At 36.3% G+C, this 16068-nt stretch overlaps 1 protein-coding gene across 1 annotated transcript in view; it reads right to left on the reverse strand.

Moving 5' to 3' along the window:
- Slc45a2 (solute carrier family 45 member 2) overlaps positions 1-16068 on the reverse strand; it is a 41159-nt gene that overhangs the window by 9538 nt on the left and 15553 nt on the right. The window contains exon 3 of the mRNA XM_027936315.3: positions 12473-12801. Within this exon, the coding sequence (XP_027792116.2) occupies positions 12473-12801 (329 nt within the window). The remainder of the gene's footprint in view (positions 1-12472; positions 12802-16068) is intronic.

Here is a 16068-nt window from a genome sequence, read left to right on the forward strand (position 1 = left end):
GTGTGAATACACATACGCATATAAGTGATGAATATATTTGCCCTAAAACTCTTCAATTTAGATTTAGATTGTGTTAAAACCAGAGGCTACGATTATTTGGGGGTTTCGGAAAACGTGAGAGATTGAGACAATTTAAACTGGACATAAACTGTTTTGAAATGCAAAGAATGGAATAGTCTTTAACATCTTGTCTTAGAAGAATGAAACCTCAAGAATATTATTCAGCTGCCCTGCTGACAGAATCAAAACATCAACTGTGGTAGAGTGATCGGTCTTTCTTGGCAGATTTTAATTTATTAGACTCTTGACATTAAAAGATAGAGTCCTAGTTAGTCAATCTCCTGAGAGACAGTGTCCTGAGATTTTCTATTTAACTATAGCTACATATTGCTTCATAACTTTTCACCTTAAATGATAATGATTTTGGTTTCTTTGTTGTAGAAATTCAGATTTACCCACTTAAGTTTTGTTGTACAAATTGCTGTTTTAAAATCCACCAATCTTACAGTATTTAACCACTGACTATGCCTGTACTGATGTTTCTTATACTCAATTCCTATTAAAAACATAGACATTTCTTTGGAATTAGGAAAAATAACTGTTTTCTGCACATAGAATATAGTACCTGTCAAAATGAGTAGTGATTGTAACAGAAATGTACTGCAAAATTGCTATATATCCGGCACACACAGGAAAAAAGTAGCTAAAGATGTTGCCCAGAGAGCAACAGCCTGGTTTTCATGCTTCAAACAAAGTAATTTGTCTCCACTTTCCTTCCCCTCTTTCCAAAATTGCATAGTGGAGAAAGTGAATCTGGCAGATAAGTATTCAACCTCATTCCAAATATTAATTTATGCTTCTGCCTTTAATGCAATTTTCAGCCCGTTTTCATTATTCACCTAATTTTCCTTTTTTTTCCAAAAATAAATATGAGGTTTTGAATTGTGTCTAGTGTTTTTGCAAAAGCTTGGAATGTAAATATTCAAAGCTCCTTTGGGTATTTTAACTCAGAATGGAAATCCAGCTGGCACCTTATCCCTGACTCATCAATTCCCTTTGAAAAGATTTTTCAATGATTCTGAGCCCCTGGGAGTCATTTTGCTGCATACACTCTGCACCACAGTCGACTGGAGGGTGATGGATTTATAATGAACAAAGCACAGTTATCAGGGGCCAGAGAACTCCACAAAAGTACATTCAAAAGGAGACTACTCAAACATTGACAACACCAACTTTTGGGGGCATGGATTAATTGGAGAAGGATTTTATGGGATCCAGGTTAAACTCTGAAATAATTCAGGCCTCTTGCCACTAAAAATTCAAATCCCAGTTCTCAAATCACTCAGCCACTCTCATTTTGAAAACAATGACGCCCTTGGCTTTAGTGCAGGGCCCTGGCACAGTGCAGACGCCACAGCTTAGCTAGAGACCTCCCAAGATGTGCATTTGGAAGAAAAGGGCCATATGCATGGCTTTGAGCCTAAGATATGTTAACTCTAATTTTTACTCTTATTTTGTTATTTAAACCAAATGACAAAAACTTGCAAAGCCTTCAGTGTTGTATATGTGGCACATACAAGACAGTCCATTGTATTTTTTTCTTATTGCTTATTTTTTAATTAACAAAAAGTACATATATTGATGATATAGTATATGCTGTTTTGAAATATGCGTACATTGTGGAATGGCTAATGTGGCTAATTAACATATGAATTACCTCACATTTATTATTTGTTTGTAGTGAGGACTCTTAAATTATACTCTGTCAGCACGTTTTGAATATACAATACATTAACTGTACACCACATATAGTCACCATGTTGTATAATAGACCCTTTGTACTAATATCTCCTGTTTAACTGAAATTTTGTGTCCTTTGACCAACATCTCTCCAGTGATAGTTATATTTGATGCGATTCTTTTTTTGCTAATGCAAAGAATTCCTTGCTTCTCAGTAGACTTCTTTTTTTAAAAAAAATTTTTAGTTGCAGATGGACACAATGTCTTTATTTATTCATTTATTTTTATGTGGTGCTGAGGATCGAACCCAGCGCCTCACTTTGTGTGAGGTGAGTGCTCTACCACTGAGCTACAGCCCCAGCTCCTGAGCAGACTTCTACTCACTTGATTTGTCTGATGCTCACAATAGCTTCTGAATGGAAGTGTGCTGGGTGACTTTTTGAGAGGGAGCCACAATCTATCAAGGACATCAAAAAGGCAGATAATCTGCAGGGCTCATGCCTATAATCTCAGCCACTCTCGAGGCCAAGGCAGGAGGATCACAAGTTAGATACCAGCCTGGACAACATAGCAAGAAAATAAAAAAAAGGCCTAGGGATGAAACTCACTGGTAGAAGAGATGCCTAACATGCCCAAGGCCCTAGGTTCAAACCCCAGTACCACACACACACACACACACACACACACACACTCCAGATAATCTATTAGAGTAATATTTATATCATTAGTAAAACCTTGTTTTATTTTATTCCTTAAACCATGACATTATTTTTTTCTTTATTTTCATTACTTTTTATGTCCACTATAGAAATTTTGGAGATGCTGCAGGGTTTTCAAAAATAAAATGAAAGTCAGGTTTTAGTCCATCACTCAGGAAAAGGTAACTGTTAATGAATATTTTTGGTATATTTCCTTTCCATTTTTTTCTCCATTTGTGTATAACTTTTTCCCAGAACAGTGATTAACTTATGTAAATATGTGTGTTTTACCTGATAAATTGTGTTTTACAGAAATCTTCAAACACATACAGTTTTTAATGATCTCAATCATATGTCCCATCAGATGGATGTTCCAAGATTTCCCCATTGGCCTGGCAGAATCTCACAGCAAGGAAGCTCTAGTATCACTAGTGATCTTAGAGATCTGATTTGTTAGTGAAGGAAGCCAGGGAAAGTATTCTTCCCCAGGCAGCCTGCTGCAGAGGTTAGGCTAGAATCTCAGGAGACCTACGTGATCATATTTTCTCTATTTGCTGTGTGATCAAGATAAAATGAAGGCTTCCTCTCAGAGACCTCCTTGTTACTCCTTGAGCTACAGTATCAAACAAAGGGGAGATTATTCTCTTCCATTGTATTGTCAGATGGCGTGATGAAAACAGGTCGATGCACTGCAGGAACTGAACTATGTGGGAGCAATATTCATGTAGCCTCTGTTCATGAATATGAACAGAGGAAGCATTTTGTCAATCTAAACACAAGCAATGTTAATGTTTACTTTTTGCATAAATTTTGAAGAAATGCCAAGTGAATGAATAGAGCAAGTAATAAACAAATATAAGAGAAAAAAACTTAACCTTAAAAATAATTCATAGATTCTTATAGCTAGCAGCTAAGACATATTGCTTTTATTCTACACATAATTAAACAAACTGAAATAAGGTTTTCTTTTCACTATAAGCAGCAAAAATATTTTCTTAAAATATCATTGCAAACAACAACAACAAAAAAAAAACAGTTTAGGAATTTTATAAACCACTTAGCTAAATGCAATGTAGTATCCTAGATTGGATCCTGGAAGAGAAAAACAACATTAGTGGAAAAACTGATAAAAATCCAAATAAATCAGCTGCTTATTTCTAATGTTGTACCAATGTTAATTTCTTAGTTTTGACAACTATACATAGTTAATTAAGATGTTAATGATAGGGAAAAGCTGGTGAAATACACACAAGAACTCTGTACTATCTTTTCAACTTTTAAAAAATCTAAAGTTATTAAAAAATTAGGCATTTATGTAAAAAATTAAAACAACACATAGTCATGCTTTGCTAAACAAACTCTGTGGGGCAAGGACAGAGTCTATCTTGATATCTACAATCTTCTCTTGCTCAGCATTGGGTCTAGCATGGTAAGGAATAATTGCTGAATGAATAAAGAAATGAATGAATGAATAAACTGTTTACACAGCATTACTCTAATAATTCTTATTTGTCAAAAATCCCAGCAACAACTCTATGACACATAATTGCTTTTGTTGTATTCATTCAACAAACCACTTAATGAACTGTTTGTTGCTTCCTATAGTCCAGGCACTGAGGTAAATGTCAGGGCTAAGAAGGAAATTCCCTCATCATCAATAGGGGAGACAGAGACAAGTTAGCAAACAGGCACACAAGGGGAAAAGATTCCAGGAGAAAATCGAATAACATAATACCGGAGTCAAAAGGAAAAGCCTGCACATGGGTTGGGAAGTAAAAGAGTCTTCAGAAATGAGTAGGGGTCCCCAGGAAGTCAAGACACGGGAGGCCTAAATATAACAAAACTGCATTCCTTTGAAAACATTTGGTAGCCAACTCTTTTTTAATTATTAAAAAGACACTTCCCAAATCCTTTCTGCCCCAGCACATAAAACTTGCTTGGATTTTAATTCTGAACCTGTGATGCTTTAAAAAAGAAAGCAAATGTATGTAACAACTACTATTTGTAAACCACCAGGGTAGATGTTTGCATTTAATTCTAATAAGGGACATAGCAATCATCTTCAATTAATAGATTGAAAAAAAAAATCTGAGCTCCATGGGTGAAAGTACCTGCACAGGGACCAGGCTGAGGAGATGGTAAGTTGTCAGACTAAAAATTGACCCCAGAACCTGCTCTTCTTTTCTTATAAGCAATATAATTTCAACAGTGCAGATGGTTTCCCAGTGACAGTGATATTCCCCATCCTACTTGCAGCTTCTTATGGCCATGTGACAAAGTTTTGGCCAATTATTTAAGTATGTAGGCAGAAGTTTGCAACTTTCCTGCTGATAGAAATATAACAGTGATAACTAGAAAAGCCATCTTGAAACTCAAAACTAAGACACCATGTTCAAATTGCAGTGCAACAAAATAGAAAAGGGTTCATATTCCTTGTAGAATTTTATATCAGTCCAGAATCATCTGTTTGATCTTTTATAGGAAAGAAAATGAATCTACATCTTTTTTTTTTTTTTTTTTTTTTGGTACTGAAGATTGAATCCAGTGGTGCTCTACCACTGAACTACATCCCCAGCCCTTTTTATTTTGAGACAGTGTTTCACTAAGTTGTTGAGGCTGTACTTGGATTTGTGATCCTCCTGCCTTAGCCTTACAAGTAGCTAGGATTACAGGTGTGTGCACCACCATGCCAAGCTGAATTTATAATTTATACAATCCCTTGTTATTTGGGATCTCCTATACATTAACTCAGCTAAGATCCATGATTGGGACTTGATTCTCCCGAAGTCCTTGCCCCATTCACTGGCTGACACTTTTGGTTATTCCTAGAAACTTTTATCTCTACTATCCCCAATGTCTCCCCCCCACCTTTTTTTTACTATGTTTTCTCTCAAACCCCTTTGCAACTTGTCTTTCAAACTATAAATCTCCTAAACTGATATCTTAAAATTCCTCACAAGCTCCTTACTGCCAAATCCAAGGGATTAATCCAGTCTTCATACCTTCTAGCCCTCTACTGACGACTCTCCACCTGAGCTTTGCAGTTACACACTTGGTTATCCTTTTCCTTTTCCTTCTTTATTTTAACTGACAAGTTAAAATATGTGTTTCAGGGAAATGCAAGTTAAAATCATGATGAGATATCACCTTACATCTGTTAGAATAGCTGTTGTCAAGAAGATGAAAGGTAACGAATGTTGGAGAGGATATGAAGAAAAGGGAACTTTTCTGCATGATGTTTTGATCCATGTGTACATGGTAGAATGGATAAATCAAGCTACTTAACATATGTATTATTTTATTTTTCTTTTTGTGGGGAAAATATTTGAAATCTGAGTCATTTCAAGTTTTCAACATATTATCATTAGTTATACAAGGGATCTCTTGAACTAATTATTCCTATCAACTGGGAAATTTTTTGTGTCCTTTTGCCAACATCTCCCCACTTCTTCCTTCTCTCAGCCTCTGGTAACCACCATGTTACTCTTGGTACCTGTATGTTCAATGTTTTTACATTCCACATATAAGTGAGATCATGCAATAACTCTTGTTTGGTGTCTGTCTTATTTCTTATAATGACTTCTAGGTTCACCCATGTTGTCACAATTAATAGGATTTCCTTCTTTTAAGGCTCAGTAGTATCCCATTGTGTGTATAAACCACATTTTCTTTATCCAAATACCCATGATGTGCAGGAAAATGGATGGCATTAGAGAATATTATGCTAAGTGAAGTCAGCCAATCCCCAAAAAACAAATGCCGAATGTTTTCCCTGATATAAGGGGGGGTGACTCAAAGTGGGGTAGGGAGGGAGAGCATGGGAGGAAGATTACCTGTAGATAGGGAATAGGGGTGTGAGGGAAAGGGAGGGAGAAGGGGAATTGCACGGATGGTGGAAGGAGATGGTTATCATTATACAAAATACATGTATGAAGATGTGAATTTGCTGTCAAATTATATACAGAGATACGATAAATTGTGGTATAAAGGTGTATTAAGAATTGTAATGCAAAAAAAGAAAGAGCTCATGTATAATGGCATAATTTGGTGTGAACATATTTTATATACAAAGTTATGAAAAATTGTGCTCTGAATGTATAATTATGAATGTAATGCATTCCACTATTGACATGTATGTAAGAAATAAATTAAAAAAAACAAATATCCATGATGGACAGTCAGTTTGATTTCAAAGCCTGGAAACTGTGAATAGTACTGAAACAAAAATAGGAATACAGATATCTCTTTGACATGTCCATTTCATATCCTTTGGACATAATCCCAGTAGTGAGATTGCTGGTAGTTTTATTGTTAATTTTTTGAGGAACTGCCATATGGTTTTCAGGGATGGCTATAACAAATTACACTCCCATCCACAGTGTACAAGAGTTCCCTTTGTGGACATCCTTCCAGTGTTTGTTATCTTTCATCTTTTTTGATAAGAGCCATTCTAATGGATATGGGGAGAGAACTCACTGTGGTTTTACTTTGCATTTCCCTGATGATTAGTGATGTTGAGTACTTAAAAATATACCTATTGTTTATTCATTATGCTTTTTGGATAAATGTCTTTTCAGAAACCTGCCCATTTTTCAATCAAGGTATTTGTTTTCTTGCTATTGAGTTGTGTTCTTTATATATTTTGGATACTAACAGAAGAAGTTAAATTGTCTCTGTTTGCAGATGATATGATCTTATATTTAGAAAACTTTAAAGACTCCACCAAAAAAAGAACTGATAAATGAATTTATTAAAGTTGAGAATACAAAATCAACATGCATAATCAGTAGCATTTCTATACATTAACAAAAATCTATCCAAAAATAAAATTAAGACAATAATCCCACTTCCAATAACTACAAAAAATACTTAGGAATAAATTTAACCAAGATCTGTACACTGAAAACTATAAAACATGGTTGAAAGAAATTGAGGGCACAAATAAATGGAAAGATATTGCATGTTCATGAATTGGAAGATATGAAGTTTTCAAATATATTTTCTTATTCCAAAGGTTGTCCGTTCATTCCATTGTTTCCTTTGCTTTGCAGAAAGTTTTAGTTTGATATCATCCTATTTGTCTATTTTTACTTTTCTTGTCTGTTATATAGGGTAATAACAAATAAAATCTTTACCCAGACTAAAGTCATTGAGCTTTTTCCCTATTTGGGGGGGTAGTTTTATAATTTTAGGTCTTATGTTTAAATCTTTAATCCCTTTGCATTGCATTGATTTTTTGATTATGTTTTGAGAATATAATTACATTCCCCCTCATGCAGATAGCCAGTTTTCTCAGTATTATTCATTCAAGAGACCTTCTTCCTCATTGTGACTTTTTGGCATCTTTTCCAAAGGTCAAATGACCATAAATGTGAGGATTAATTTCTGGGCGCTCTATTCTATCCTGCTGGTCTAAGTGCTGATTTTATACCAATGCCATGCTGTGTTGGTGACTACATCTTTGTAGTAGATTTTCAAGCTAGGTAATATGATGCCTTTGGCTCTGCTCATTATGATTGGCTTTGGCTCTCTGGGATCTTTTATGGTTTTATATGGATTTTAGAATTGTTTTTATTATTTCTGTGGAAAATTTCATCAGAATTTTGATAGGGATTACAATGAATATGTAAAATGCTTTGGGTAATAATGACATTTTAATAATGTAAATTCTTCCAATTCATGAACATGTGATATCTTTCCATTTATTTGTGCCCTCAATTTCTTTCAACCATGTTTATAGTTTTCAGTGTACAGATCTTTGTTAAATTTATTCCTAAGTATTTTTTGTAGCTATTGGAAGTGGAATTATTGTCTTAATTTTATTTTTGGATAGATTTTTGTTAATATATAGAAATGCTACTGATTGTGCATGTTGATTTTGTATTCTCAACTTTAATAAATTCATTTATTAGTTCTAACTTTTTTGGTTTTCTAACTATAAGACCATATCATCTGCAAATAGAGACAATTTAACTTCTTTATTTCCATCTGAATACTTTTTATTTCTTTCTCTTATCTAATTATTCTGGCTAGGACTTCCAGTACTAAGTTGAACAGAATTGGCAACAGTGGCCATCCTTTCCTTGTTCCTGATCTTAGAGGAAAAGCTAATTTCTACCATGGAATGACGATGATTGTGGGTTTTTGATACATAACCTACACATGTTGAGATACATTCTTTCTATACTTAATGTGTTGAGGGTTTTCAACCATAAATCATGTTGAATTTGGTCTAATGCCTTTTCTGCATCTGTTGAGATGACCATATAGTTTTTGTCCTTTATCCTTTTCTTGCGGTGTTAATTTGAGTATGTTGAACTATCTTTGCATGCCAGGGATACATCTCACTTAATCATGGTGAATGATTCTTTTAATGTACTGCGGATTTTGATTTGCTAGTATTTTGTTCATCATATTTACATCTATGTTTAACAGGGATTTTGGCCTGTAATTTTCTTTTATTAATTTTACTCTCATTATTTGACTTTAGAATCAGGGTAATGATGACCTCATAAATTAAGTTTTCTCTCCTCTTCATTTTTTTGGAAGAGTTTAAGAATTGGCATTAATTCTTTAAATGTTTGGTAGGATTCAAACATAAAGCAATCACATCCTGAACTTTTCTTAGATGGGAGTTTGTTGTTGTTGTTGTTGTTGTTGTTGTCTTTGTTAAACTGATTTAGTTTCCTTACTTGTTTTTGGTTTATTCAGACTTTCTATCTCTTCATGACTTAGTCTTGGTAGGTATTATGTGTCTAAGAATTGATCCATTTCTTCTAGATTATCTAATTTTTTTTTTGCATATAATTGCCCATAGTAGACTCATGAGCTTTTTAAAAAAATTTCTGCAACATCAGTTTTAATGACTCCTCTTTCATTTACAATTTTATTTGTTTGAGTCCTTTCTCACTTTTACTTGGTCTGACTAAAGGTTTGTCAATTTTGTTTACCTTTCAAAAAACCAACTCTTAGTTTCATTGATATTTTCTGTTGTTTTTTTTATAGTGTCTATATCAGTTATTTCTGCTCTGATTTTTATTATTTTCTTCCTTTTACCAACTTTTGGCTTAGTTTGTTCGTCATCTTCTAATTTCTTAAAATGTAATTCTAGATTATTTGGATTATTATTTAGATTATTAGATGTTTCTTCCTTTTTCAATGTAAGCATTTATTGCTATAAACTTCCCTCTTAGAACTCTTTTTGCTGCATCTCATAATTTTTTAAAAATTGTGTTTCCATTTTCATTTGTCTCAAGATATCTTTTAAATTTCTTTTTTGACTTTTTCTTGGACCCATAGGTTGTTTAGGAGCATGCTCTTTAATTCCCACATATTTGAGAATTTCTGAAACACCTTCTATTATTCCTTTTAAGTTTTATACTATTGTAGTCAAAAATGGCTCTTGTTACTATTTCAGTCTTCTTAAATGTGTTGCCTCGTTTGTGACCTAAATGATCTATCCTAGAGAATGTTTCGTGTGCACTTGAGAAGAATGTGTATTCTGTTGCTATTGGAGGAAATGTTCTGTTAGTCTGTTGTGTCCATTTGTTCTGAAGTGTACTTCAAAGCCTCATTGATTTTCTGTCTGTATGATCTGTCCATTATTGAAAGTGGGATTATTGAAGTGCCCTACTATTATTGTATTACAGTCTATTTCTACAAATATTAATAGATAACTATGTTACACACACACACATTCTGACCTTGAGTATGTATATATTTGCAGTTGTTCTATCTGCTGGGTGAAATGATCCCTTTATCATTACATACTGGCCTTTTGGTCTCATTGTACAGTTTGTGACTGAAAGTCTATTTTATCTAAAATAAATATATTTTCCCCTGCTATTTACCAACTATGGTTTCCCCAGGTATGCTTCTAGCCTTCCCTCCTCCTCATTTTATAGCTTTGTTGATTGTCTTCCCTGGTCCAGGAGTATTCTTACCCCCAGTTTCTACTTATTCAAATCTTCACCATCATTCAAGGCACAATTCAAAGATGATTTCATCCATGAAGACTTGCTCTATTTGCTCGTGCACAATCTCTCCCTTTTGTAAAAGCCAATAGCAGTTTTATGGTGCCACTCATGACCACCATGGAAATGTGCCATTTGGATGCCCTTCTGTAGAAGGCACAGCCTTGGCCAGTTTCTCTGTATCCTCACCCAGGCCAACCAGGGTATCCTTCCCCTGGCTGTTTCTAGCCAGTGATTAAACAAGATGTGAGATACTAGTTTTAGCCTGCTCTGAAAAGACTTGGAACTCCTCTAAGGTCCAACTTTGGCTGGAGGATTCCCTACTGGTTTGGCTGAAACTTTGTTAGAACTGCATTGTGTCTAAGAGTCTTCCTGTCCTCCTTCTTTTTCTTTCTCCTCTCACATCATGATATGAAGACTTTCCCTGTCTTTATCTGCTTCTTCCCTTTTGCCCTTCATGCTGTTTTCCCCAATGAATCTCTTGCATGGTTAACCTTCTCCCAGTGTCTGCTTTCTAGAAGATTTCAACTGACTCATGGCTTTTAAAGTGTTAACCATGTTGTATCTTATTGCAGTGGTAAATGGCTCATGCCCACTGTTGGGTTGTAAATACTAGAATAGGTACTGTACATTAGTCAATTTTATGGCTCCCAAATATCCAGTATAGTGCTTTGTACATACTTAGTACTCAGAAAAGTTCATTGAATGAATAATTATTATATGTTTTTAATACTTAGGTAAAGTTTATAAAACACCTTTCCATCTTTATGTTATTTGAGCATTCCAATAATCCTGGAAAATAGATGGGCCAAGCCAATAAAATAAGCCAACCTCAGGGAGATGAAACTCACTGGGCTTGTTTAGAGTCTAGACTGTGTCCCCTGTTTGTGCTTAGAGAACTCAGCATTCTTCCAGACATATAATAATAACACCTAAACGTGCTATCTTACCGTGTGGTGGGAACCACTGTAATCAGCTGTACGTGAATTATATTATGTTATCTTACCCAATATCCCTGTAGATAGATGGAAATACTTTTTCACTTTATGAAAATATAAATGCTCAGGGTCATAACTTTCAGAGGTGGTGAAGGCAGAATTTGAACACACATGCTCTGGCTCATAGGCTATCTGACAGCTGCGCCTGTTAGTTGTTTGTTGAATCAATAACAAAAGTCAGCCAGATAGAGGAGTCAAGACTTGAACCCAGGTCTTCTATAACCTCTTTGCCAATGAATACATCCTTTTGTGCTATAAGCTGAGCAGTTGACATTTAAACTCAGTTTGAATAAAGACGCAATTGTTGCATGAATATTGTCCCATAGAACTTTTCATAGTGATGGGAAGGTTCTGTACTTTCACTGTCTTGAACAGTAGCTACTAGTCATATGAGGCTTTGCTTTTAGAAATGTGTCTAATGCAACTAATGAACTGAAGTTTTAATTGTATTTCATTTTAATACATTTTAATTTAACAAGTCTTGTGGGGTTAATAGCTCCTCTATTGATCTGCCCACTTCTAGTCTCTTCTCTGACCAATTCATCTAAACTTTGTCCCATTTCTCTGGTATTTCATGAGTGTTTTTTTCTTTTTAAATTTAAAGAATTCACTGCTCAGTTCACTGGAAATCAGTGATATCCAATCAAGCCATGACACAAAATATACATGCCCAATCCAGTCATCAACCCAAAGATACTGCCATATGAGGGAACAAATGTTTAGTTTATTATAATCCTAATCTAAGATGACATTTCTTCGGGCCTGTGGATGCTTTTATGCTTCTCAAATGATCTAACTTTCCACAGCTAGCATCATCTTCCCTGATGATGCTCTGAAAAGGTAAGAGACAAGAAGACAAGAGGAAAATGCACACTTTTTTTCCTTTAAGGTGCAAAGTTTTAATTCCAAAGGATAATAGCTACTGAGGGTTTGAAAATTCAATTAGAATTCACAAAAGTCTTCACATCAAACAAGCAAACAAAGCAAAAAAAAATCCAATAAAGAGTGACTAAGAGCAAAACCAGTTTTCTTAAGTAAAGAAAGAAAGAATACGCATCTTTACCTGTTCATCAGGATTTTTGTTCTTTTTGCCCTGTATTGCCAGCTCTGGGTTGACATAATCTTTTTTAACTTTCTCGATAGAACCATAGTCGTACATTCCATCTGATGACAATGGAGGGTCCTGAGAGGCTGGTTCTGGGGGAATAATGTCTGTTGTGACATCTCTAAGTGGGGCTTCAGGGATACTACACAGATGAATAATGGAACACAAAATGAGCACCAGCGCAGAGAAGAAGAACATGACCTGGAATTCTGAGCCCAGGACTCTTCCCAGTTCCATATGACCCCAGTCTATGGCACCCAAAAGGTAGCCCAGGGCACCTCCAAAACCTGGAAAGCAAAAGAGATCTGTATGAGAACACTGAGCAAACTACAGACCCTCCCCTTCAGTGAAAAAGCTCCTCGTAGACAGCAGACACAGCCTGGATGTGATTGAAAGGTCCACCCAGCGAGAGGTGACACCTGCAGCCTGGCAGTGGAGACACAAGCCCAGCTCTAGCATTTAGTTGCTGTGACCTTGAGCTTCCTCACCTTTAACATGGGGATAGTAATAAAAGAGAAATTTCTAGTTGGGTCATGAAAATGGAAAGTTCAGAATAGAACCAGGCAGAGAACTAATAAATTATCTCCATTGGAGGTATTGTGGCCTTTCCAATGACACTCTCTATACTGCTTTTTAACCTGAAGGAATCCCAAGAAAACTAATTTCTGGCAGCAAAAAAAATATTTTATTGTTATTAAATTATTATTTATAGAAATTAAATTATTTTATTGCTATTTGTCTATTACTAAACTACTTAAGATGATACAAGCAAACTTGCATAGATCAACATTCTTTTTTCTTAAGAGAGAGGGAGAGAGAGAGAGAGAGAATTTTTAATATTATTTTTTTTTTAGTTTTTGGTGGACACAAAATCTTTGTTTGTATGTGGTGCTGAGGATTGAACCTGGGCCGCATGCATGCCAGGTGAGTGCGCTACCACTTGAGCCACATCCCCAACCCCTAGATCAACATTCTTGAAAGCGATCTTCTTTACTCTGGCAGAAGTTTGGGGTACCTATTTGCAGTTGACAGCTACAGAAATAATAACAACGGTGTTATAGTTTGGGATCTAGAAAGTTCACCAAAGGCTCATGTGCTGAAGGCGTGTCTCCAGCTGGTGGTGCTCTTAGGAGGTGTTAGAAACTTGAGGAGGTGGAACCTAGTTGGAGGGAGTAGGTCACTGGAGATGTGCCCTTGAGAGGTATATGGTGTCTTCCCACTGTCCCCTACCCACTGCCCTGTCTTATTTCCAGCCATCTAGTTAGGGCTCCTCTGGCAGCTTGACATTATAGAGAAGCAGAAAGGGGATTAGCCATAGGTCAAGCACATGGAGTAAACTTGGTCTATAACAAACCACACTCAAGAAATAATCCAGTTACAGGAGATCTGACCACTACTACAGGATAACATTAATTCATTCATGAGCGTGGAATCCCTATAACCTAATTATGTCCCCCTAGGTCCCACCTCTTAATGGTTTTATTGCACACTGGTGACCAAGCTTCCAGCACATGAACCTTTGGGGATGCAGCAACTCCAAACCGTACTAGTGATGCCTCTTCATGTGAGTCCAGTAAGGATTAATGTGATAGTAGGTGGAAAGCACCAGCACATGCAGGGCTGTGCTGTGTTCCCTCATATGGCAGAACCAGGGCCCACTGGCTCTGCTCACTTCCTACACGAACCCTAATTCTGAAGCAACCCAGAAGCAGAAGAAAACTGCGGCACTGAAGGCTTAAGACAACCTGCTTGGAACTGGCTGGAATAACGTGGTCATTCTAAGGCCCAGTGATGGTGAACCATTCTGAGGGCTGAGACCTGGGCTTACCCTTGACCCTATTGTGGCAATAAATGAAAAAAAAAATGTGCCTCAAACTTGGAAAGAGTAAAATTACAACTGCTTGATTTTTAAAATGTCATTGTAGAGCACTGATTCTTTTTTATTTCCTCATTTTTAATTGGTACATTATAGTTGCACATATTGATGGGAATTCTTAAACTTTAAGGTGCCCACAAATCACAGAGTCATCTTGTTAAAATCCAGGTTCTGATTTTGAAGGTTATGTTGGGGCCTGGGGCCCTGCATTACTCCGAAATTATTCCAAAAGTATTGCAAAGGAGTTACAGTTTTATTAATGTGTAGAGATTAGGCAGGTTCTTATCTTCTTATTTAACGTGGTGGGTTTTTTTCTTTCTGGTTTTGTTTTGCTAAAAACAAACACATACGCATGCTCATGCGAGAGCGCACACTTTCTGCAAGAACTTGGGGAAACTGTTTTTTATTTTCCCTATTAGTTCCCTCATTAATTAGTTACGAAAAATCTTTAACACATGCAACTCTCTTCTCATAGGGAGGAGCAAGCAAAACTGTTTATCCCAAAGCTACTGTGCAATGTAGCTTCAAGTTACAACAGTATGACAGGGCATGCCTGAAGTCCTAGTGAGCCCTTGGGGAAATTGATCCAATAGTATATTTAAACACTGGAAGGAAACATTTAGGTTTTATCTATTTACATCTTCAGATATGCCAAGGACCAATAGAAGGCTGTGAGAGGCTTTCCTTTTGTTTCCTCTGCTTCAGCAAAGGATTTTATCTTTAATTAAAATCCCCCAAGCAAAGCCGAGTCATCTTAGCGGCAGCAAAGGCTAATCATTTTATCATTTTACCATCTCCCACATCCTGGTCCAGACTGCATTTATCCCTACTGCCCAAATCAGTCTCTTCGGGGCCCCTGGAATCAATCTCCAGGCTCTTAAAGAAGCTGTAGTATCCAGAGGACCACCTCAGCCACATTAGATAACAAGCCTCTACAATAAGGGTCCACCTGCTCCTTCCTCATGGAGCCCGGCTGTGTTGTCAACTCAGACTAGAGAGGACCTCAAGAGGATAAATGACTTTAGCAAACAGATGTCATACTTATCATATAACTTGAACAATAGCTCTTCCTAGAAATCCAAATGGATAGAAATATGTATTATATTTTTTTTATTCTACAACTATGCTGGGTAAAATAGAAAAGTGGGGACTTTCAGGAAGAAGGAATCTAAAGGGCCAAGGAGAATAAAGAGACTATCCAAGTCCATCTCTGTCCCATGCACCTACAATTACCTTCATGCCCTCATGCCTCGGGGGTGTGGCTTAGCAAGGTTGGCACCAATTGTGACACAGTTCAAACCAAGAGAGATATCAGTGTGCTGTTGGTTACTTTACCTCCAAAGGAAGAGAGACAAAGGATCCCCCTGGTTCTCATAGGATTCATGAGAGGGTGATTCTGATTATTTTCTACATTTGGAAAAACAGCAATGGAAGTATCACCTTGAGTATGGTTACCTTCTCCTACTATATACATATAAATCCTGGAAAAGTAACTTCTCTCTCTCTCTCTCTCTCTCCTTACCCCCATTTGTTTATTTATAGACAATGAGGTAACACTACTTCCAACAGGAACCCCGCTATTCACTTGGAATACCAATGAGTGGGGCAGATATGACCCCTGCCCTGTTGGAGGCTGAGAGTGCATGGAAAATCAGTCCAAATGCTATATTTACATCCT

Source organism: Marmota flaviventris, chromosome 5 (assembly GCF_047511675.1).
Source record: "Marmota flaviventris isolate mMarFla1 chromosome 5, mMarFla1.hap1, whole genome shotgun sequence".
NCBI classification, from domain to species: domain Eukaryota; kingdom Metazoa; phylum Chordata; class Mammalia; order Rodentia; family Sciuridae; genus Marmota; species Marmota flaviventris.